Source organism: Sarcophilus harrisii, chromosome 2, assembly GCF_902635505.1.
Source record: "Sarcophilus harrisii chromosome 2, mSarHar1.11, whole genome shotgun sequence".
In the NCBI taxonomy this organism is placed as follows: domain Eukaryota; kingdom Metazoa; phylum Chordata; class Mammalia; order Dasyuromorphia; family Dasyuridae; genus Sarcophilus; species Sarcophilus harrisii.
Window position 1 is genome coordinate 559406599 of NC_045427.1, and position 23799 is coordinate 559430397.

General features: G+C 42.9%; 2 protein-coding genes across 2 annotated transcripts; both read right to left on the minus strand.

Annotated features, from left to right (window-relative positions):
* Window positions 1-131: 131 nt before the first annotated feature.
* CALHM1 (calcium homeostasis modulator 1) lies at window positions 132-7337 on the minus strand. Its single transcript, XM_003755407.3, has 2 exons — window positions 5495-7337; window positions 132-3797 (listed from the first exon to the last, which is right to left on the minus strand). The coding sequence occupies exons 1-2, from the start codon at window positions 6044-6046 to the stop codon at window positions 3324-3326; spliced, it is 1026 nt and encodes a 341-aa protein (XP_003755455.1). The 5' UTR covers window positions 6047-7337; the 3' UTR covers window positions 132-3323.
* Window positions 7338-13967: 6630 nt separating this feature from the next.
* Window positions 13968-23159, minus strand: CALHM3 (calcium homeostasis modulator 3). Its single transcript, XM_031955783.1, is given in 3 exon segments — window positions 13968-19379; window positions 19382-19664; window positions 22752-23159. Coding segments are annotated over 3 exon segments (1050 nt in total). The 5' UTR covers window positions 23039-23159; the 3' UTR covers window positions 13968-18899.
* Between the last annotated feature and the right edge of the window lie 640 nt (window positions 23160-23799).

Below are 23799 nucleotides of genomic sequence, written 5' to 3' on the forward strand. Positions count from 1 at the left end.
TCTGTGACTCCATTTGGAATTTTCTTAGCAAAGATACTAGAGCAGTTTGCCTTTTCCTTCTTTATCTCATTTTACAGATGAGGAAACTGAGGCAGAGTTAAGTAACTTGCCCAGGTCACACAACTAGTAAGTGTCTGAGACCACATTTGAACTCAGGTCTTCCTGTCTCCATGCCCAGTGCTCTATTCCTTGAGCCAGCTGCCCTCCATTCCAATTTGAGATTTTCCTAATTGTAAATAGGGAAACCACTCCATGATCTTTGCCAAGAAAACCCCAAATGGGGTCACAAAAAGCCACTTAGGACTGAAACATTTCAACAATTGTAAGAAAATTTTCTTCATATCAAGTCTGAATCTATTATTTTGCCATTTCTGGTTATTGCTTTTAATTCTGTCCTGAGAGCCACTGAACAAATCTGATCTGTTTTTCATTGAATGCATTTGATGACATTTATTAAATGCTTCTTGTATGCAAAGCTCTGTGTCAAGTGCTAGGGATTCAAATAGAAAAAGAAGCATCTCACTTTCTAGAGTGAGACCTAATACCCAGAGGAGGTTTCCTTTGCAAGTCAGTTGGAAAAGTCCAAAAGTTCTTGGGGTTCAGCGACAAGACAAATAATAATGCCTCCACTTTAGTGTCATTTCCAGTCATAAAATATACCAGTTTCTGGTGTTGAACTATTCAGTGGGGCCAAGGACTTTGGCATGGACCACAGGTCTTTTGTACCTGAAGCTGCTGAAGAGGCAGGGACTGAACCACCAGGTTATGTCTGACTTTCAGGAACTTGGTTGGAGTGGGAAGGGCTTTGCTCTTCTTGGAGAGCTCTGACTTAACTGCCCTTTAATGGCAGCCCATCAGCTGCAGAGTCAAAGGATTTACTGAATGAAGAACCTTCAAAATCTTAAAGGTATCTTTCCATTTCCTTTCCAGGCTTCTCTGCTCCAAGGTAACCATCTCAGTCAATCCTTCAGTCAGTTCTTATATGATACAAATTCCTTCCCTATCTTGGTGATCCTGATCTGGACACTTTCCAGTTTATCAATATCCTTCCTAAAATACGGCATCCAGAACTGAAAACACTACAGATTTGGTCGGATCCACAGCAGAATCTTGCTATGGACTCCTTATTCCTGGACACTAATGGAATTAGTCCTGTGTGTAATGTAATTTAAGAACGAATTAGCTTTCTAATCAACAGTGTTGATCCATATCAAGCTTGCAGGTCACTAAGACCATTCCCAACTCTACACCTTCTTCTGGCCAAGCAAATTCAGTTGAAGTGGGGGTATTGGCCTAGAGGACAGCCCATTTCAGTTACTTATATCTATGTGCCTTAAGTATTGGGTTCAAATGTCGCTTCAGACTTGTATTAATTGTGTGACCCTGGACAAAGTGTGTGCCTCATCTTCCTCATCTGTAGAATGGAGTGGGTGGGTGGGTAGGCGTTTGTATTCAATGTCCTTAAATTCTTTTTAGCTCCAATTCTATGATACAGAACCTATTACATAGGCTTCCTCTTAGGGGAGATGTTAAATTTAACATTTTTAGCACTGGTTTTGATTAAGGGATTAAATACTAAGCCATTTCTACTAGAGAAGGGTTGGGCAATGGTGTTTGGTTTTTAAATCCTAATCCCTCCTGCTACCTGAATTTTCCCAGGATTCTAGTTATGACTTTGCTTCTTCCCATTTTCTACCCTTTTGGGAGAAGGATAGGCTGAAGACTTAAGAAATGACATTGTGGGATCCCAAAGCTTGGGAGTGAGACTGAAAGATGATAAATAATTTCACTCAGAACCTAGTTATTCTGTTCTAAATATAGTAGGCCTTAGTAAATGTTCATTTAAATAAACAATTTATTAACTTCCCTGAAATTTTGAGGACTGGATGTGTGTCCTCTCTCAGAGCTATTCACATGTTAAATTTGGATTATTCTCACTCACAAAGGCATTCTTACACTTTTGATATTTTATAGGAGAAATGTTTTATAAGATATATATTTTAAAGAGGTAGACTTTATACCTCTCCTTGTATTCCTATCCTTCCAGATAGGAGGGTTGCCATAAAGATCCCTTACTCTATCTCTCAGTTCCTAAAGACACAGTCTCACAATAGGTCACTCTTTGAAAGCTGCCATAGTGCCTATGCTGGCCCATAATGATGGGTGACATCTAGCCAGGTGTTGCCCAATGTTGAGGAGGTGAGGATCAAAGGAGGTGATAGTTCTCTCACTCCAGCTCCTGCAGTCACAGTGGAAACGGCTTGGGACTGTACATCATTTCCAGAACTCAGAGTGGCCCAAGCTCAGATCCTGGTTATAATTAAATGGAGGGGACTTATCTCAAAATCCTTGAGCCTGAAGAATTCCAGAGGGCCTAGACCTTATGGGGGATACTGCTTCATCATTCCAAGTCTCAGTTTCCCTGTTTGTAAAACACAGAAGCCTTCCAGATCCTCATCTCAAAGGAAGCTAGCAAGGGGTGTTGAGAAATATACAACAAGCTCCCCAAACTCCAGAGAAGGAGAAAAGCTTTTCCCCAAAGCCACAAAATTATCATTATGAACATCATCTGTGCAGGTCACTGGGGCTGGAGCAGAATTTTCAGTCTCCAGGTACTGCTCCAGGTGCACGACCTCACATGGCAGGAGATGTGTAGGCAAGGTCTAGAATGAAAGTTCCTCATTTTCTCTCTCTTCAGCTCAAAAGACAAATCTCAGTTCTTGTGACTTTTCAGTTATAGGCAGGTGATTGATATTCCCAAGAAACATTCCTGGAACATTAGAACTGCTTACCCAGTTCTAGCTGAGAAGAGACAAGGGCTAAAGCCCCCTGTTCGGAAAGGGGCTTTGGAGAAAGGCTGGGATGTTCAAAAGTCCATCCCTATCTTCTTCCCCCAACTGCTCCCACTCTGATCTATTCTGATTAACACTGCTAGTTGTATCTCTCTATGAAAAGTGAATTTTTTTTTAAGGGAAGGGAAATAGTGAAACTGGAAGGTTGAGTTGGAACAAGCCATCCCTACTTCTCTCTCTCAGCTCCCACATCAGAAATTCCTCCTTTTTGGAGGAGGGGACCTGGAACATTCAGAACCCTGACCAGTGAGACTAATCATTTCAGCTCCAGTGATTATTTTCCCCATCTACAGGAATCCCTGGCTCATGAAAAGTGCTTTTCAATCTTTGCTGTGACTGATCTCAAGAAACCCACCTCTGACTGGTAGCATGGGAGGCCGATGGATGTCTGCCCCATTTCATAAAGCCAGCCCTGAGCCTGCGGGGGCCTGCCGACCTGTAGCTTATCTCTGGAGCCGCGGCCTTGCTCCCTCACACTTTGCTGAAGTAGGTGGCTACCTCCTTCCTCAGGATGGGGGCTGGTTCGGGCCCAGGTGCCCCGCCGGCCCACCCGTTCTCCAGGAGTGGCTCCTCCCGGTCCAGCCGCAGTGGGGGCTTACAGTTGTGCCAGCTTTTGAGCAGCTGGTTCATGGTGCCCTGGTCGGTAATGCCATGGAGCTTCCCTCGCTCCTCCTCTGTGCCCTCGGCAGCGGCCTTGGCCGGTCCTGGGTGGGAGTGACCCAGTGTCAGGTCGTGGTTCATGGCTTCAAAGAATTGCTGGATGCAGACCTTGGCGAAGGCCTTGGCGTGCTCCGTGCAGGTCTCGTCGAAGAGCTTGCGCTCGATGTCGATGTAGTGGGACCAGTACTTGCTCTTGAGGAAGGCAGCCTGAGTGAAGCAGGGACGGACGGCCCGCACGAGAAATGCCAGGAGGGTGGTCAGCAGCACAAAGGTCCAGCCCAGAGCCTGTGGGGACCCAAGGGGGAGAAGTGAGTGGGGGCTCCTTCTTACCTGCAGGCCCCTGGCACTGCCAGTGCGGAGCAGAGAGAGCGGACTTGCAATTTCTGTATCTGCAAAATGGGAATAATGCCAGCTTTTGCCCTTTACAGATGAGAAGGACCCAGGTGTGCTAGGCTTGGAGTCAGGAAGACCAAAGTTCAAATCCAACCTCACACACTTTCTAGCTGTGCAATTGGGCAAATCAGTTTTCTCAACTGCAAAGTACAAATAATAATAGAACCTACCTCCCAGTATTGTTATGAGGATCAACTGAAATAAGATTTGTACAGTGTTTGACACAGTGGCTGGCTGATAATAGGTGCTTAATAAATGCTTGTTCCCTTCCTTCCTTCTTATAGATGAAGAATCAGACTATATGAATATATTATTATTGTTATTTCACAATAATAGGATCTTCCCAAATCACCTTCCCTAACTAATCTGTGGCTCAACGTTCCCTCTCCTCTGCTCTTAATGTCTCTGCAGTATGGCTCATTAGAAATTACGTATTGTTCAAGATTCTTAGTGATCTTATGCCTCTTTTTAGTCTTCTCAGCTAGACTTTAAGCTCCCAGAAAGCTAATTATTCATACTTGTGTCTCCCATAGCAACACTTCTTAAACTTTTTCCACTCAGGACCTCTTTTTGCCCTGGAAAATTTTTCTCAACACTGGGTATATAGGTTTATAAAATAATCAAACAAATCAAATATTTAGTTATAATAAATGATAAAGAAACTTATTTTAAGATAATTCTTTGGTATACATATAGTTTTACCATTTATTAAAGTTGAAATCAAATTTGCATACTAATAAGATGGATGTAATTATTTTTAAGTAAAGTATTAAATCTTGGCAGAATATTTGAAATCTTTTATTGTCAAATTTTTTTCTATCCCCATATTCAGTGATACAAGCTCATATGAGGTTGCAACCCACAATTTAAGAAGTTTTATCCCATATGTCCTATATGACTTAATATATCATTTTTGATTTGTGAACCTGTTATACCTTTTTAGAGCAAACCATCTTCACTTTCTAAATGGAAAAATTATAGCCTGCATAGGTGACTTGTTTAAAAGTATTTAAATGGGGCAGGACTCTTGATTCCAAGTCTCACATAGGATCCATCAAGCTCTAAACTCTGGTTTTGCAGAGTTTTTCCTTTGCACTTCTCCCCAAACGCCATCCTACTCTACCCCATGTAGAAATGAGATCTGATTTCCAAGAAGAGAAATATTGAAGGCTAGAATATATTTAATTCTACGGTTTCTATTCAAGAACCCAATATCAGCCCCTAGTTCTTACCCAGACTTGCTGGATTGTATTTGCCTGGGAATTGAATCCAAATGGCTCAGAAACATGTTCTGTCTTCCTCAGCCCTTCCGCCCCCTTTCCAGGTTCCCTAGTTTTAAAGGATGCAAATCTTTCAAAATCACAAAAATCATTCTCCAGACAGACTGGGACACCACTGTACAATGTCCAGGCCCCAAAATCATCCCCCAGGCCTTCTTGCTAGCCCGGCCAGGCAGCTCCTGAGTTGGCAGAAGGGGTTTTAGTCCCAGACCATAGAGAAGGAAGGACAATGAAAAAATTGTTTTCCTTGAGGAGCTGATGGCCCTGTGGAAGAAGACCGGGAAGTAAGGGGGACACCTGAGAGCTCACCTGGGAAATGCAGCGCAAATATCTGACGGCCACTTCTCGGGCAAGGAGCCAGTCCCCGTCATAGATCTCCCGGCAGGGGATGCGAGCCAGCAGCCTGACCACCTCCTGCTGAGCCAGGTTGGGGACGTGGCTGGAGTTTCCCAGAGCAGCCACGGGCACGGCGGTACAGAAGGCACACAGGAAGCATTTGCCATCCAACAGGGTGACGGCGACCCAGACCACAGGTGCGATCAGTGCCCGCTGGGCCATGGAACAGAACATATAGCGCAGCACGGCGGGGTCCTTATGCCGCTGGCCGGTGGGCCGCTTCCACTCCTCGGCCAGCATGGAGATGTTGTTGTTCATCACCAGTCCCAGCAGGAAGAGCACCAAGGGAGGGGCCAGAAGGATGCCCCCGCTGTAGGCCAGGTTGTACCCAGGCAGGCAGGGGCAGCTGAAGTCAAAGGCTGAGTACATCTGGGCGCTGGCCAGAGCCATGATCCCACAGATGCCGTTCATGAAGGACTCCTGGTTAGACTGCAAAAACTGGAATATCATCCGGAACTTATCCATCACGCTTCCCTCCTCCAGGGAACCAGGGACTGGGAGCCCGGTCTTCCTGCCTTCAGTCAGCCTCTGAGCCTACCCCTCCGGCCTGGCCCCTGGTTGCCGGTGGCTGCCCGGGACGATGGCGGGCACACGCCTGCCTCAGATGCTCCGCTGTTCTCACGGGGCCCCCTGGCCTCATGTCTCAGGGTCCTGGAGGCCCCAGTCTGGAGGCCTTGGGGCGGCGGCTGTCTCTCCCTCACTGCCCGTGTCTCCAGTTCTGCCCCCTGCCAACCCCCACCCTGGCTCTCCCTGAGCTGGTTTGCAAATCCCCAGGCAGCTGGGCGGCTCTCTCCCCACCCCCTCCAGGCCAGTCCCCGCTGCAGCCCTCAGCAAACAGGGAAACCACAAGGGGAGGGCCTGACTGGTCTGTTCTGCTCACGGGAAGTCCAGGTTCACTGCAGGAGGACAGACGGACTGAGTCCGCGTTCAAGGAAGACTAAGTCTGGATAAAAAGCACGGGACGGGGCATTGTGCCAGTGTGGGTGGGGCTGTGACCAGATACACAGGAGACCCTGCCCAGGGTGCCCCAGCTAGGGATGCTCAGCCTGTGGCTGGGCAACCTTCCATGCTGATGGGCAAACCCATCATTTTCTTCTTTCTATTCCATGCTGGATACTGAACATTAAGTGTCACAAGGGGCTAGATGTTTAGGGAGACCATGTTAGTGCAAGACTGTGTCAGAGTCAGCTCACCTGGGGCAGCCACTTGTTAATTATTTTATTTTATTTTATTTTTTGCTGAAGCGGTTGGGGTTAAGTGACTCGCCTAGGGTCACACAGCTAGGAAGTGTTAAGTGTCTGAGGGCAGATTTGAACTCAGGTCCTCTCGACTTCAGGGGTAGTGCTCTATATACTGCGCCACCTAGCTGCCCTAACTTGTTAAATATTTAGTATGGGTGTTTATACTTTGTAAACCTGCAAATGCTACAAATTGGGATTTGATTGTTTTGTTCATCATCTGGACTTAATAAAGTGATGGGAAAAATGTGAATAAAACAGATTAATCCCTTAATCCAATCTGACTCTTTCATCTCACAGATGGGAAAAGTGACATCTGAAGAGATAAAGTGACTTAGTTAAAAGGTTACAGAATCACCACTGGGAATTAAGTCTCTTGATGGTGATGTTATTCACAACTTCCTTTTAGACTTTCAGAGTACATTCCTTACAAGTCTTGGAGGGATAGGATTCCAAATATCACTGTCCCTTATCTAACAGGGGAAGAAACTGAGTTTCTAAATCTTTATGTGTTTTGCCCAAAGTTACACAACCAGAAAACACAGAAGTCAGGATTTGAACTCAGTTCTCTCTCTCCTAACTCCAAGGTCCAGGTCTGTCTTTCCATGGTACCACATTGTTTATCGTGGTGATGCTGGTAACACTGTTAATGTGATGGTGATGCTGGTTGGTGATAATGACTGTTGACAAAAGGTAATGTTGCTTCTCAATAATGGTCCCAGATATTCATTTACCTGGCTTAGGAAGGAGGATGAAAATGGGAGAGAGAACTGCAAAAGTCTAAGAAATGGATTCCAGCAAGGATTGTCATATTCTTAAAAGAGATAGAGTAAAAAATAATAGTTAACATTTTTACAGCTGCTTCCAAAATACTTTACATGCATTATCTTATTTGATCCTCACACAAAAAAAGATCCTGCTGGATGGGTGCTGTTATTACAATACCTACTATTTAGTGTCTGAGGGAGGATTTGAACTTGAGGTCTTCCTGACCAAGTCCATTATTCACAAGCAATGAGACTGATGTGGTGTCAGGCTGGGCTCGGAGAAAGAGGAAAAGAGAGACAGATCCACGTGACAAGGATTCACAAACCCAAGTATCTGTGGCAAAAAATAGGAAAGTTTATTTCTTTTTTCACTAAGAATTCTCTTAGTGGACAAAAACCTCTAAATCAATGGAAAGGTTTTGTGAAGAGGTCTGTTGATGGCACTTAGTTTTATGGGCAGACCCTGGCCTAGGGCTAGGGAGAGTTTGAGTTGAAATCTAAGATTTGAATAGAGAATATTTCAATTGAGTTGTTATCCGTGGAAGTGTGCCCATCTAGTTCAGGATAACAGAAGGAAGCTACCTATTCTGATTCCTTTGGGCAGGTCTTTTACTTTTTGAGTTCAAGGAGACTATCTCCTTCTAGGAGTTTGAGAGTTTTGGGGTCCCCCCTCTCAGTTTCAGGGTTCTCACATCAAGACTGCCCTCTTGTCTTTCCAAAGTGTGTGAGTAGGTGTGCATTGGGTATGTGTACTTTTGTATACATCTCCTAGTACCTCAGAATCCTCTCCATCCTTTTGCTGCTCCAACATAAAACCACAACAAGAACACCCAGAAATCCAGCTTGGGAGGAAAGCTCTGTGGACACTGCGACAGTACCCGGAAGGGTTCTCAAAGGGCTGGGAGAGCATCTGTGGGGTTCCCTTTGAAGCCTGGGAAGCTCCTGGGAAAGTCGTCAAGCCTTGGCCCCACCCTGGCTGGCCCAGCCCTCTCCCAGTCTTGTCCTGAGGGCCCTTTTTCTGTGTGGGAGTCTAGGTGGTTATGGGTGTGTCTCGTATGTGTGGGACATAATGCTTTGCAAACTTCATAGGGCTACATAAATGCAAGGTACTATTATTGTAATCTCTGTGTGTCTGTGTGCCATGTAGCTGCATGTCTGTGTATGGGTGAAAAAAATCACTGAACTGGGATTCAGGAACACCTGGTTCCTAATCCTGCAGAGGAAAAGTTGGGATTTGTGTTGGGACATGCATTTGTTAAGGACCTGAGGTACCCCATTATCAGTGAAATCATAGATCCATTATATGCAAAGACATTAGGGCCTCAGCCCGTGAGGCAGAGTGTGTGGACCCTGGAAGAAAAGAGATAAGGGCAAGAGAGAGGGGACTCGCAAAATGGAGGCAAGTCAAATCATTCTGATCAAGCCTCATTTTAATGGGTGCAATAGTACAGCTATATATAGCAGTAGAAAAGAAGGCAGGGTTTGTTCAAACACAGTACAGGGTGGGGGTCCTAGACAAAGGGTTGGTATCCCGCCCAAGGATGAGCTGCTCAGATGTTTCTGGTGGCAGGAAGCTCTATGATGTGATTAGGGGATGCCTAGATATCTGCCTATTCAAAGTTAGGATGTGATTAGGAGATTCCTATTCAGGAAGTCTTTGGCATGATGCGATTAGGAGATTCAACCTATTCAAGGTTGGCCTTATGTGGCTGTAGATTAGTGCCAGCTCCCCACACATTAGGAAGTCACCCCCTCTTCCTACCTCCCCCCACATGCACTCCCATTAATCTCAGCTTGCTGTTGTTCAGTTGTAGTCGGCTCTTTGTGCCCCATTTGGGGTTTTCTTGGCGAAAATTCTGGAGTGCTTTTCCATTTCCTTCTCCAGCTCATTTTACAGATGGGGAAACTGAGGCAAACAGGGTTAGGTGACATGATCAGGGTCATACAGCTAGGTCAGATTTGAACTCAGGGAAATGGGTCCACATGACTCCAGGCCTGACACTCCAGCCTGTGTGCCACTTAGCTGCTTTAAAGGAAGGGATTAACTCTAATAACATCCATCCCAATCCCCCTTTGTTTAACTTTGGATAAGGCTGGTGCACTGTGTAGGGGCTTAGTACGTATGTGCTGACTTGAATCAAAGAGGGCAGCAAATATCTCCCTGGCTACTGTGAAACTGTTTGCTTGTGTTTTGTAAATTATTTAATTTCTAAGTCTGGTCTCTTTGACCAGCCTGTGAACTGCTCCTTCTGTCTCCTAACCATGTGGCTCATCGGGGATTCAGAGATCCCCACTCTTAATCGATGTTTCTGGAGGTGAGGGAAGAGGCTGTCGCCAACATGTCAGCCCTTCTGCCTGACAGAATGACCTAAAACATCTCAAAGGGATGACTGCCTATCATTCCCCTCTCTCAGTGATACTCACCTCCTTCCTCCGTACTGAGGGACACACAACTGCTTTCACTTACCCCCTTCAGGGCTGATCCAGTGCCAAAGGAGTTAAAATCCCGAGACTAGAATGGAAAGCATTATGCAAAGGAGGAAGCCAGGAAGAGCAGGTACCGGTCTAGTTCTGTTGGCCTTTTAGGAAAATGTGCCATTTGCTTAGCAGAGAGAGGTGGCCCGGTAGGCACTTTGGCCTATTTGGGCAGCTCTGTGTTTGGAACGTCCAGCAGGTTCTATACCTGAAAGAGAGAGTTCTAAGATTTTCATAGAAGCCCCCCCCCCCCGCCTTTAATAGTATTTTAGTTTTCTAATTATAGGTAAAGACAGTTTGCAACACTTTGATAAGATTTTGATTTTCATTTTTTTCCTTCTTTTTTTTCCTTCCTCTTCCCCAAGACAACAGATAATCTGATATAGGTTATACATGTACAATCATGTTAAACAGATTTCCACATCAATCATATTGTAAAAGAAGAATCAGAACAAAAGGGAAAAATTATGAGAAAGAAAAAAACAAGAGACAAAAAAAGTGAAATTAGTAAGCTTTGATCAGCATTCAGGCACCTCAATTCCTTCTTTGATGTGGTTAGCCTTTTTCATAATGAGTCTTTTGGAATTGTCTTAAATCATTGTATTGCTGAGAAGATCAAAATCTATCAAAGTAATTCATCACACAATGTTGCTGTTACTGTGCTCCTGGTTCTGCTCACTTCACTCAGCATCAGTTCATGTAAGTCTTTCCAGGTTTTTCTGAAATCTATGGAATAATAATATTCCATTTCATTCATATACTTCAATTTGTTCAGCCATTCCACAACTGATAGGTATCCTCTTGATTTCCAATTTTTTGCCACCACAAAGGGAGTTGCTATACACATTTTTGTACCTGCGAGTCCTTTTCCCCTTTTTATGATTTCTTGGGGATACAGACATCATCTAGGGCAATAGATATATAATAGAAGTCTGATGTCTAGAATGAAGGTAGTGGTAAGACTCTGGAACTCTGGTCAGATCACACCTGCGTTTTGTTCCAGGGGACCACATTTTAGCAGGTACATTGGCAAGCTGAATGTGTCCAAAGGAGAGTGATCAGGATGTTGGAAGGATGAAAAACCAGTGCAATATGAGATCTAGATGAAGGTAAAGGGACATTTAGCTTAAAGAAGAAAAGATTGAAGAGGAGAGGGGGGCATAAATCCTAAGATCTAGATCTGAAAGCTAGAAAGAACCTTAGAAAACATTTAATACCCTCATTTTATAGACAAGGGAGATGAAGGCTAGAATGGTTGTTACATATTCAGGGTGACATAAAGCAGCTAAGGTTCTCTGATTTTGTAATGCCGAAGAAACTGAGCAAGACAGAGATTAGAGACCAATTCAATAGTTTATTAAAATGGAGAGAAATACTGGGACCAATGGATCCATGTTTGGTCCCAGGGCTGGATGAGACTATCATCTCAAAGAGTCCAGGACCGAGTATTGGGACAGCAAGCTTTTTTATAGGATAACAAGAACAATGACATAATGGGAGAGGTACCTAGGTGGGCATAACCTAATGGTGGGGGAGATCCCTAGGATGACACAATGGAAGGAGGTCACTAATATTCTAATGACATCTAAAATGGATAAACCTTTATCCTGTCAAACCTTAAGAAGTAATATCTATAACCTAAAGATATAAAACCTTTATCTCATCAAACATTAAGAGGGAAAGGTTATAACCTGAAGCAGAGTAACTAAATAGGACAATGGGGAAACTAGGTCAGGATATCAAAATGGAACTTTGGCACAACATGATTACAAATAGGATAATTTTATGTTATTGCAAGATGTTATTTTCTCTAGTCTCAAATATTGAATGAATTGTTATATAGATCAGATATTAGATCTATTCTTTGTGTCTTTAGAGGGCAGAACTAAGACCATCAGGGAAAAACAATAGGTGAATTAGGTTTTATTTCAACAAAAGGAAATCACTTCCTAACATTTAAAATGACATAGATGTTATATTAGGGAGTGAGTTCTCCATCACTAAGGACATTCAATTGGGAGGTAGTTGGTCATCTATTGGATGTGATGGAAACTAGAAGGCACAGTGAATATAGCTCTGGCCATAGACTTGGGACAACCTGAGTTCAAACCTATCCTCAATTAATTATTAGGATTGTAAAGCACTTAACATTATGCAACCCTGGGAAAATTATTTAATTGGTCATTTTCTTCATCATTTCTTCAAATACAGTAAATTAAAATGGGGATAATAGTAGCACCTACTCTCAGGATTATTTTAAGGATAAATTTATATATATATAAATTTATATATATATATATATAAATTTTTCAAACTATAAAGCACTATGCAAATTCCATATATATATATATATTTAATTATCATTGTAGCAGATGGAATCCATGTACTGTATGGAAAAATTTGACTAACTTCTCAAATCTGACTAACTTCCAGATTTGAGGTCTGATTCCATTAAAACAGCCCTGTTGATCAGCTCTGGGCTTCACCCTGTGGTCTGGGAAAATGGGGCTTGGTCTAAATAGAAATCGGTCTTTGGGAGAAGATGAGAATTAGAACTGGAATGGGAAATAGCTCATAGTTCTCATTTTCTAGTCACCCAAATCTGGAACTATGAAGGGACTTTTGGAAAATAAGGTTTAGAATGCTTAGAGTTTTTAATGGACTAGGGAGATTTGAAGACTGAAGACAAGAGCTAAAGTTTAGCACTTAGAAAGACTGGGTTGACATCTTTCCCTTCCTCCCCAGCATGGTTCTTCAGGAGTCTTCTCTCAGGATTGCTCAGGGGCAAAGTCCCCAAATCTATGAACCTCTCCCCATGTCCTATCCCAATTTGGGTCACCTCAATTACTGAACAGCAGCTCAGTATATAGGGTTCAGGACTGGAGTTATGATTTCATTGGCACAGGTAACTTCCAGAGGAGGATGCCTCCTTATCTGACATAATTGTCACCTTCTCTGAAATGTATAATCTTAGAGAGTTGACTGGAGAACTAGAAAGTTAATTGACTTGCCTAGGGTCACACAACCAGAATGGATGATGGTGAGATTCTTTCAAGAACACTGCCATGCTGAAGACAAATTTTTTTAATTAAAGCTTTTTATTTTCAAAATATATACATAGATAATTTTCGACATTCACCCCTACAAAACCCAGTGTTCTAATTTTTTCCCTCTCTTCCCCTACCCTCTCCCCCAGTCAGCAAATGATCTGATATATGTTAAACGTGCAATTCCAAAGAGAAATATTTTCACTTGACCTCAAAGCTAGTTTTCTAAGAATCCCATTTCATGAAGAGGAAAACATCCAAACTTGTTCATCTCTTGATTCAGTTCTGTGATCCCTCCAACAAAAGCCTGAGCCTGACTAAGCTATTTGGGACAGTTTGGGATGTGATCACTTAGTTGTCAAGGCACAGAGATTATGACATTCTCATCTTCCTTTAAAGACTCATCAGAAATTTGTCATTCTAAGATTTAGCTTGTTAAAAAAAATGTGGTAACTTTCTATGAATCATTACATTGGAGATTAAACTCAATTACATGAACATATTTAACATGTATAAGACTGCCTGCCATCTAGGGGAGGGGGTGGAGGGAGGGAAAGGAAAAGTCGGGACAAAGTGAGTGCAAGGGATAATGTTGTAAAAAATTACATATGTTCTGTCAATAGAAAGTTATTAAAAAAAAAAACCCTCAATTACATGCATACATACCTAGATACATAAATATGTATATATTCTCTACATCTTTCAGTTTAATCATGAAATAATATATACTTCATCATTGAATATCTTTTTAATAATTTTATTTATTTTACTTTGAATTTAAGAAATAAAGCAATCATTTTCATAACATAGAAGAATAGGAAAAATATTATACATGAAATTGCAAATCTATTATCCTCTTAAATAAAAAATAAAGTTATCATATAGCTTTCTTTTTTTTCTTCCTTCCCACTCCTTACTCTAGAGATGGTTATAAGATACATGAATATGTATATATACATATATATATGTATATGTGTGTGTGTGAAACCATTAATTAAATGAAAGAGAAATCCCTATAATTTTATGATTGTAGGAGGATGGCACAGTTGTATCAGACTTTAACAAGCAGCTTGTCAGCTGTTAAATGAACCAGGAATTGTAGAATAATCCAGTGAGCTCTGTCTGCCCTGAGCAGGGATCCCAAATTGGCAGGAATGTTGGTAGTGGTGATAACTTCAAGAGATGCCATCCTGACTTTGTCCTATGATCAAGGTCAAGGGGGATTTCAGATCCCAGAAGTCAAATTGTGGGGAGCCAAAGATTCTGCCAGACACTTTAGTTAGCTTAGGCTAGATTTATGGAATTGGTTGTGATTCAAGAATCATTATAATAGCATAGTACACTTGAAAGACCCCTGTCTGCAACCAGAAGATCTGGATTCAAATCCTAGCTCTGAAGCTCATTGCCTTTGTGATTTTGTAAAAGTCAATTAACATACTTAGATCTTAGTTTCTCCATCTGTAATCCCTCTAAGATCCTTTCCAATTTATATTGCATGTGTCTTATTTGAACATAACTCTTTGTATGTTTTTTCCTCATTAGATTATGAATTCCTTGAGAACATGGGCTATTTTTACCTTTTTTCTTTTAATCTCCAGGCTTAGTTTATGTTGTTGTTCAGTCATTTTCAGTAGTGTCCTACTCTTTGTGACCTCATTTGGGGTCTTCTTGGTAGAGATATCAGAATGGTTTGCCATTTCCTTCTCTAGTTCATTTTACAGATGAGGAAACTGAGGCACACAGGGTGAAGTGACTTGTCCAGGATCACACAACTAGTAAGTGTCTTAGGTTTTGATTTGAATTCAGGTTTTCCTCATTCCAGGTCGGGAACTCCATCCACTCTGCCATCTAGCTATCCATTACTAATATATATTAAATGCTTATTAAATCCTTCTTCACCTGTCACCCTACCCTGTCATTTCCCATCTTCAGCCTGTTGTTTATCCCATTCTCTGGAATGTCCCTTTCCTATCTCTAACTATTGAAATGTTTGCCAATCCTTTCAAACTTTAATATAACCAAAATCCATAGTTTCTGAACTTTGTAGGTAAATTGGGTGACAAAGATTAATAATTCTCACTTTTGAATGATAGAGAATAATTTGGTTGTATGTAATAGTTATTTTGTTTGTTTTTGTTATTCCACTATCTAACTTGATGAGGAAAAGCAAATACCCAATTAACTAAATGGTCTAGTGGGTGAAGGGGAAAAAAAAAAGAATTTGATTAGCCATTTGGAATTATAGAGAAGAATGATGGGGACTTCTCCTCAAATCCAAATTTGGAATCACAACATTCAAACAATTATGTACAAATAAATATAGAAGAAATTAAAGATAATCTTAAAGGACTACCCAGTAGCATCTGTAAAATGAGAATACTAATGCCATCTCTATTTGTCTCACAAGGTCTGGAGGTCATAGAAGAAAGTACTTTGAGAATTTTAAAATACTACATAATTGTGAGTTATTATTATCATTATCATAATTATCATTCCCATAATGTGGTGTAATGGGGGAAAAAAAGACAAATATGGAATCTGAAGTTAGAGAAATTGGAGTTGAATTCCAGCTCTGCCATTTGGCTTCTGTGTGATTATGGCCAAGACGCTTATCCTCTGTGGACATCAGTTTCCTCATCCATAAAATGAGGGAGCTGGACCATCAGATGATCTCTGAGCTCCCTTCCATCCCTAATCTATGATCCTAAAATCCTAAAAAAATCCTTCAGTTTGAATCCCATATCTACTTCTCCCTGTCAATTAACTTTTCTGCATTCGAGATAAGATTATTTCTAAGGTTTCTACATCACTTAAGTCAAAGGACTGTAACTCCATCATACCACAATTCCATTCCTTCCTGAAACCTGTAATTTCTGACTTTGCTTAAATTCCACGGAGGCCCAGTGATCCTGTGAAGAACTACAGGCTCTGGTAGGAGAACTGAGACTGTCTGCCTTTATCAATCAAGGGAAAGGATCCCTAACTGGAATGTACAAGAGTAGTTCTGGGCTTGGGACTACAGGTGTGTACCAGGGGGGACAGGCTGTACATGAGAACGCATGGCAATTCAATTCAAAGCCTTTATTAGCACTAAACTGGGCACTAAACTAAGCTCTGGTGGGAGTCCCTGTCCTGAAGATGATTGCATTTTATCTCTCTAATATGTTGAACTGGAGGTGCAGGGGAAGGTAGAGATCAGGGAAAGCCATTCAGAGAAGGTGGTCTCTCAAACTGACCCTTGAAGGATGATACACATTACCTGTATGGTCTTGAATAAGTTATTTCACTCCTTGGGACCTCAGATTCTTTAGCTGTAAAAGGATAGGGTTGAGCTAGATGGCCTCTAGATTCTCTTTTGGTTCTAGACCTATGTTCCTATGAGAGGTGGAGGTGGAGAGAGGATGCATTCTAGCCATTCAAGATGGCTTATGTGAAGGCTTTTGCAGGAGGTGAAGTGAATTCACAGAAAAGTGAAGCGTGAATTTTGGCCAGAATGTAGAGGGATGGGGAAAAAATGAAACGGTGTTGGAAAGGTAGAACCAGTGCTTGGAGGACTTTAAATGCCAGGCCAAGAAGTTTATAGTTTATTCTACAGGTGATATGAAGTCACTGAAAATTTTTACTGGAACTTGTATGATGAATCAATGAAAGTAGAAATAGGGGAGAGGAATACAAAAAAGCAGGGCTTAGTTCAACATCCTTCATATCTACTGAGGACCTGATTGAACATAAAGGAATCATCTTTAGAGCATATCAGAAACTTTCTAGAACTTACAGAAAGCCTGGAATACTCTTAGAGCATATCAAAAAGTATCTAGAACTTACAGAGAGCCAAGAACATCCTTAGAGCGCATCAAATCTACAGAAAGCCAGGACACCCTTAGAGCACAAGAATTATCTAGAACTTAGAGCCAGGAACACCTTTAGAGCACAAGAACCATCTAGAACCTACAGAGAGCCTGGAATACTTTTAGAGCACATGAAATCTACAGAAAGCCAGCAACACCCTTGGAATACATCAAGAACCATCTAGAACCTACAAAGAGCCAGGAACACCCTTAGAGCATATCAAAAAGTATCTAGAACTTACAGAGAGCCAGGAACACCCTTAAAGGACATCAAATCTATAGAAAGCCAGGAAAATTCTTAGAGCATCTAGAACTTACAGAAAGCCAGCAACACCCTTAGAGCATATCAAAAAGTATCTAGAACTTACAGAGAGCCTGGAATACTTTTAGAGCACACGAAATCTACAGAAAGCCAGGAAAACCCTTAGAGCAAATCAAGAACTATCTAGAACTTACAGAGAGCCAGGAACATCCTTAGGGCACATCAAGAACCATTTAGAACCTACAGAGAGCCTGGAATATTCTTAGAGCACATCAGACACTAACTAGAACTTACAGAGAACCAGGACACCCTTAGAGCACAACAAGAATTGTCTAGAACTTAGAGAGAACCAGGAACAGCTTTAGAGCACAAGAATCATCTAGAACTTATTAGAGAGCCTGGAATACTTTTAGAGTACATGAAATCTACAGAAAGCCAGCAACACCCTTAGAATACATCAAGAACCATCTAGAACCTACAAAGAGCCAGGAACACCCTTAGATACATCAAGAACCATCTAGAACCTACAAAGAGCCAGGAACACCCTTAGAATACATCAAGAACCATCTAGAACCTGGAGCGAGCCAGGAACACCCTTAGCATACATCAAGAACCATCTAGAACCTACAAAGAGCCAGGAACACCCTTAGCATACATCAAGAACCATCTAGAACCTACAAAGAGCCAGGAACACCCTTAGCATACATCAAGAACCATCTAGAACCTACAAAGAGCCAGGAACACCCTTAGATACATCAAGAACCATCTAGAACCTACAAAGAGCCAGGAACACCCTTAGATACATCAAGAACCATCTAGAACCTACAAAGAGCCAGGAACACCCTTAGAGCACATCAAGAACCATCTAGAACCTACAAAGAGCCAGGAACACCCTTAGAATACATCAAGAACCATCTAGAACCTACAAAGAGCCAGGAACACCCTTAGATACATCAAGAACCATCTAGAACCTACAAAGAGCCAGGAACACCCTTAGATACATCAAGAACCATCTAGAACCTACAAAGAGCCAGGAACACCCTTAGATACATCAAGAACCATCTAGAACCTACAAAGAGCCAGGAACACCCTTAGATACATCAAGAACCATCTAGAACCTACAAAGAGCCAGGAACACCCTTAGATACATCAAGAACCATCTAGAACCTACAAAGAGCCAGGAACACCCTTAGATACATCAAGAACCATCTAGAACCTACAAAGAGCCAGGAACACCCTTAGAATACATCAAGAACCATCTAGAACCTACAAAGAGCCAGGAACACCCTTAGATACATCAAGAACCATCTAGAACCTACAAAGAGCCAGGAACACCCTTAGAGCACATCTAGAACTACCTAGAACTCAGGGCGAGCCGGGAACGCCTTTAGAGCACAAGAACCATCTAGAACACATAAGGACTATACAGAGCCTATAAAACGGCTCCTCTGGCTCTCCCATTCTTTGGGGAGGCAGGCCCAGCGTTGGGGACCCTTAGTCTGTACGAGGTCTGGATGCCGCTTCTCTAAGCTGATTCTTTTGCTCTGAGGTTGTGAGCACGGAGGCCCAAGGACGCGCGGGGAGGGGGAAGCTTTGGCCGGAGGCGGGCGCTCCTTCCCTTTGGGTGACGGTCGGGGGACCCCGTACAGAAGGCTGCCCTTTCAGCCCCGCCCCTTCCTCCTTACACCGCCGTGTGCGGGGGGCCGGCTGGGGGCCCGGCGGTCCCTCGGCGGCTGAGGCCGCCTCCTCCCTCCCCCGGAGGAGGCTGCAGGGCCCGCGTGACGTCCAGGGGGGGCTTGCTCCTGTACCACGTGCTCAGCAGCCGGTTCACCTGCCTCTGGTCAGCGACGCCGCGCAGGAGGTCCTTCTCCGCCTCCTCGCCGGCCCCGCTCTCCCCGGGGACGACCGCCCCCTGCCGGGGGGAGGCCAGCCCCCGGGCCTTCATCTCGCTCCGCATGCTGTGGAAGAAGTGTAAGACGCACCTGTGGGCAAAGTCCCGGGCGTGCTCACAGCACGTCTCCTCAAACAGCTTCTGCTCCAGGTCCACGTAGTGACTCCAGTAGCGCCGCTGCACCAGCAGGGTCTGGTCAAAGCAAGGCTGGAGCGCGCGCGCCAGCAGCGCCGCGGCGATCAGCGTCAGCATCATGCTCCAGCCGACGGCCGGACGGAGGCCGAAAGGGCGGGGCTTACCTGTGACAGACAGCGCAGGTACCGCGACACGGCCTTGCGGGCAGGGCTGTCTCTCACCAGCGCGTCATCCTTGCAGGGCACCTTGGTGAGGAACAGCTGCGCGTCCCTGGCTGTCATGTTGGCGAAGTCGGCAAACTTCTCAGGGCCCACCGAACTGCTAAAGGCGCAGATGAAGCACTTGCCGTCCAGGAGGGCCAGCAGGATCCAGAGCACTGGGGCGGCCAGGGCCCGCTGCAGGACCGAAGAACACAAGTACCTGGGAGCGGGGGGCAGAAGAGATCCATGAGGCCGCCCGGGCCCAGAGAAGCAGCCCGGGACTGGGATCGGAGACTGAGCTCGCCGGACAAGGAAGCCGAGGTGATTGCTGCTGGGCCGCGCGGTCCGTAAGGGCCAGAGTTAGAGTCTTACCCAGACTTCCGGTCCTACCTGCTCTGCAAGCAGATGTGCCTCGGGGTGCGTGGTAGCCGCAGGGAAGACAGGAGGAAACCCTTTACACTCTCCATCCCTTGTCCCAAGTCCCCAGCACCCAGTGAAGAGAGAGCAGGGCCAGACTAGGGCACCCGCTCTCAAAGCGTGATCCAGGGGATCCTGGGAGTTTCTGAAACACTTTTAGAGGAGCCATGAATGCAAGACTAGTTTTTATTTCTAATACGGTAAATATCTGTAAATATGACCCACATAAACAGAAACTCTTGGTCGCCCGTCCTTAAGCATTTTTAATAGTCTAAAGATACTGAGAACAAAGATTTAGGAACCGCCAGGCTCGGGCACATAGAGGGAGACTGCTGAAGTCCTTTTCCCTAAGCTGATGCAGTAGACAGAGTTTTATACTTGGAGTTGAGGACCCAAATTCAAATTCAGCTTCAGATACTTACAGCTGTGCGGCCTTGGGTAAGGCGTTTCTCTCTCTTTGCCTCAGTTTCTCATCTGTGAAATGAGCTGGAGAAGGAAAGGGCAAACCATCCCAGTATCTTTGCCAAGAAAACCCCAAATGGGGTCACTTATCCTAGCCTGCCTTCTAATGTTAAGTGAGATAAAGGACATATCTCACTGATGTTCCTAGGAACTCTTGCTCTAGATATTGGCTACTATTTTTTACTTCTAGGTTGCTCCCTTTACTTCTGGGCTCCTTTTTTTTTTTTTTTTTTTTAATTTATTATTATTACAATAACTTTTTATTGACAGAACCCATGCCAGGGTAATTTTTTGCAACATTATCCCTTGCACTCACTTCTGTTCCGATTTTTCCCTCCCACCCTCCACCCCCTCCCCTAGATGGCAAGCAGTCCTATACACGTTAAATATGTTACAGTATATCCTAGATACAATGTATGTGTACAGAACCAAACAGTTCTCTTGTTGCACAGGGAGAATTGGATTCAGAAAGTAAAAATAACCCGGGAAGAAAAACAAAAATGCAAACAGTTTACATTCATTTCTCTGGGCTCCTTTTTAAAGGCTTTTCCAATCCCCGCTTCTGGAGCCTCTGACCCATCTTCCCAGTTGCTGCCCAGACTCCTCACTTTGCATGGCATCAAATATCCTGCTCTTTGCCAAGTTGACTCCAATAAGAACAATAGCAGGAAGAATTACCAAGCATTTATTTGTTAAAGTTGACTCCGTTTCAGGAACTGTACTAAATACTTTAGAATATGTAGAAAGGCAAAACCAGTCTATCCTTAGCTTATATTCTGATGAGGGAGATAACATGTAAATAATTATGTACATGGGAGATTTTGCAGAGTAGAGAAAAAGAATCACAAAAGGATACCAACAGCTAGAGGAACCAGCCAAAGACGCCTGCAAAAGGTGGGATTTGAATTGAGTCTTGAAGGAAGCGAGTAATGAAAACTTATATTTATATCATCCTTATCATCCTAAGTCAAATGCATGATCACTATACAGATTAAAAGGTGCTTTCCTTACTATAGGCTAGTGAGATAAGGTGTATAAGTATGACTTCTGTTTTATAGATAAACTAAGTACAGGGGTGAAATGATTAGCTTGAGGTCTCACATAAGGAACAATTCTGGAACCAAACCTCACTAATAATTGAGGTCTGTGGCTCAGACACAAGGGGAGCTTTCAAAATGCCTGTCATTTGATTTCTAATGCCCTCCCTGGTGTACACAGCATTCATGCAGCAAATATAATATGTATATGTGAGCGTGAAATCCCTCAGTTTAACAGCATGGATTCTACAGCATATGTTTTGGTGCTTGTAACAACATTCCGTATGTATGTTACACATAAATAAATAATATATAATACAGAGTATTCTTCCTCATTCTAAAGAGTTTGCGGAATGGAAATGTTCTGTAGACAAAGGCAGTGTATAAAACATTCATGATCATAAAAATAGCAAATATGAATACAAAAAATGTGGAAGGATTTATGTCAAGTGTGACTTGACTTGACAAAATGATTCCATGTTTTTTTTTTTTTTAAAAAGCAGAAACATATATATCCCTATTGTATTAAAAAAAGGCAATAAAATCTGCTAAGTTCCCAGAAAGATATTATGGTCAAAGAGATTGAAAAGGGTCATACTGTGACATTGTGAGTGTGTGTATGATGTATTTGTAGATATAAAATCCTCCTTAGCAATTCTAATAATTTGGAGTTCATGGTTTTCTTCCTTATTGTGTTTATTTGGTTGCTTTTTGTTTAAATTCTTACTATTTATGATGAAAATTAATAAAACAATTCATATATGGTATATATAGTATACACAATGTGTATCATACTAATGAACAAAAAAATGAAAGAAAATTTTAAACAAAATTTAAAAAAATCCTTTTTAAAAAAGGAGCTTTCATTCTATCTAGCCCAATAGCATGTGTAAATATTTTAAAACTTTTCCTATTGCTCTTCTCATTGTATATAATATAAAGAATGAAATTATTAATAAATTAGAGGAACACAGGATAGTTTACCTCTCAGACCTGTGGAAGGGGAAGGACTTTATGACCAAAGCAGAACTAGAGATCATTACTGATCACAAAATAGAAAATTTCGATTATACCAAACTGAAAAGTTTTTGTACAAACAAAACTAATGCAGCTCATTGTATATAATATGGGTAGTGCACAATAGCACTATAATATAACCAGGAAAGAAGAGAGGGGAAGAAAGGAAGGAATGGAGGAATCAAGAAGGAGAAGGAGAGAAAATAGGATACAACTGGAAGAAAAGGGGGAAGAGAGAGAAGTGGATGAGGAAGGGATGAGGAAGGACAGAAAAGGAGAATGAAAAGAAAAGAAGAATGGAAAAGAAAGAAAAGAATGAAAGATCAGAAGGAAGAACAGTAGGGAAGAAGGAAGGGGGAAGGAAGGGGACCTACTTGACAATGCCTGGGTCCTTTTTCCTTCTTCCTGTGGGTCTCCTCCATTCCTCCATCAGCACTACAGACTGCCTGTTAGCAATGAGACCACAAAGGAAAAGGGCCAGGGGTGGCATGAACAAGAGACCTAGGCCGTAGAGGGCATTGTACCGGGGCAGGCAGGGACAGTTGAAGTCAAAGGAGCTGTAGATCTTCACAGTGGCCACAGCCAGGATAAGGCAGATCCCATTCATGACAGACTCTGAGCTGGACTGGAAGTACTGGAAGATCATTCGGAATTTATCCATGGTTCCAAAAGCTGTTTAGTCTCCGGGTCCTCAGAGAATGAAGGGCCTGCCTTCTCTTGGCCTCTATCCAACCCAGTAGCCTGAAGCTCCCAGAGCCACGCTCTTGGGTAGGGGATCTGTCCCCCGGGGGGGGGGGGGAGGAGGTTGAGTCTGTAGTGGGACCTCCCCCTCTGGCTGGCAGGTTTGGTCCCCCTCCTTCCCCTTTTCTCTGATTTACACTTGGCTCCAAGTGTTTCCTTGGTCTGAGGTTGCAGTAAAGTTTTTCTTTTCTCCTGGCAGTAATGGAGATAAAGAATGACCTAATGATTCACTGTCTCTCCAGAGCCAGGTCTATTCAAATAACCTGGTTCCTGAACCTGTCCCTCCCTGGGGCCCAGGGAAGGGGGGAGGGGGGGGGAAGGAGGTAGGAGAAAGAGGGAAGGCTGGTTTCTTTGAAGAATCAGTGTAGGTTAACTCTCAGGCTGCTTCTTACCACCATATACCAAGATTGACTCCAAATAGATACATAACTTAGATCTAAATTATGATATCGTAAGCAAATTAGAAGAGCAAAGAAGAAATTATTGTTAAGAGTTCTTGACCAAACAGGGAATAGAAATAATCCCAGAAGATAAGATGAACAATTTTGATTTCATAAAATTAAAAAAGTTTAACACAAACAAAACCAATGTAACTAAAATTAGAAGGGAAAAGGATAACTAGGGGAAAAAATTCTCTAAAACCTTTACTGTAACTTTCTCTAAAATTCTCATTTCTAAGAC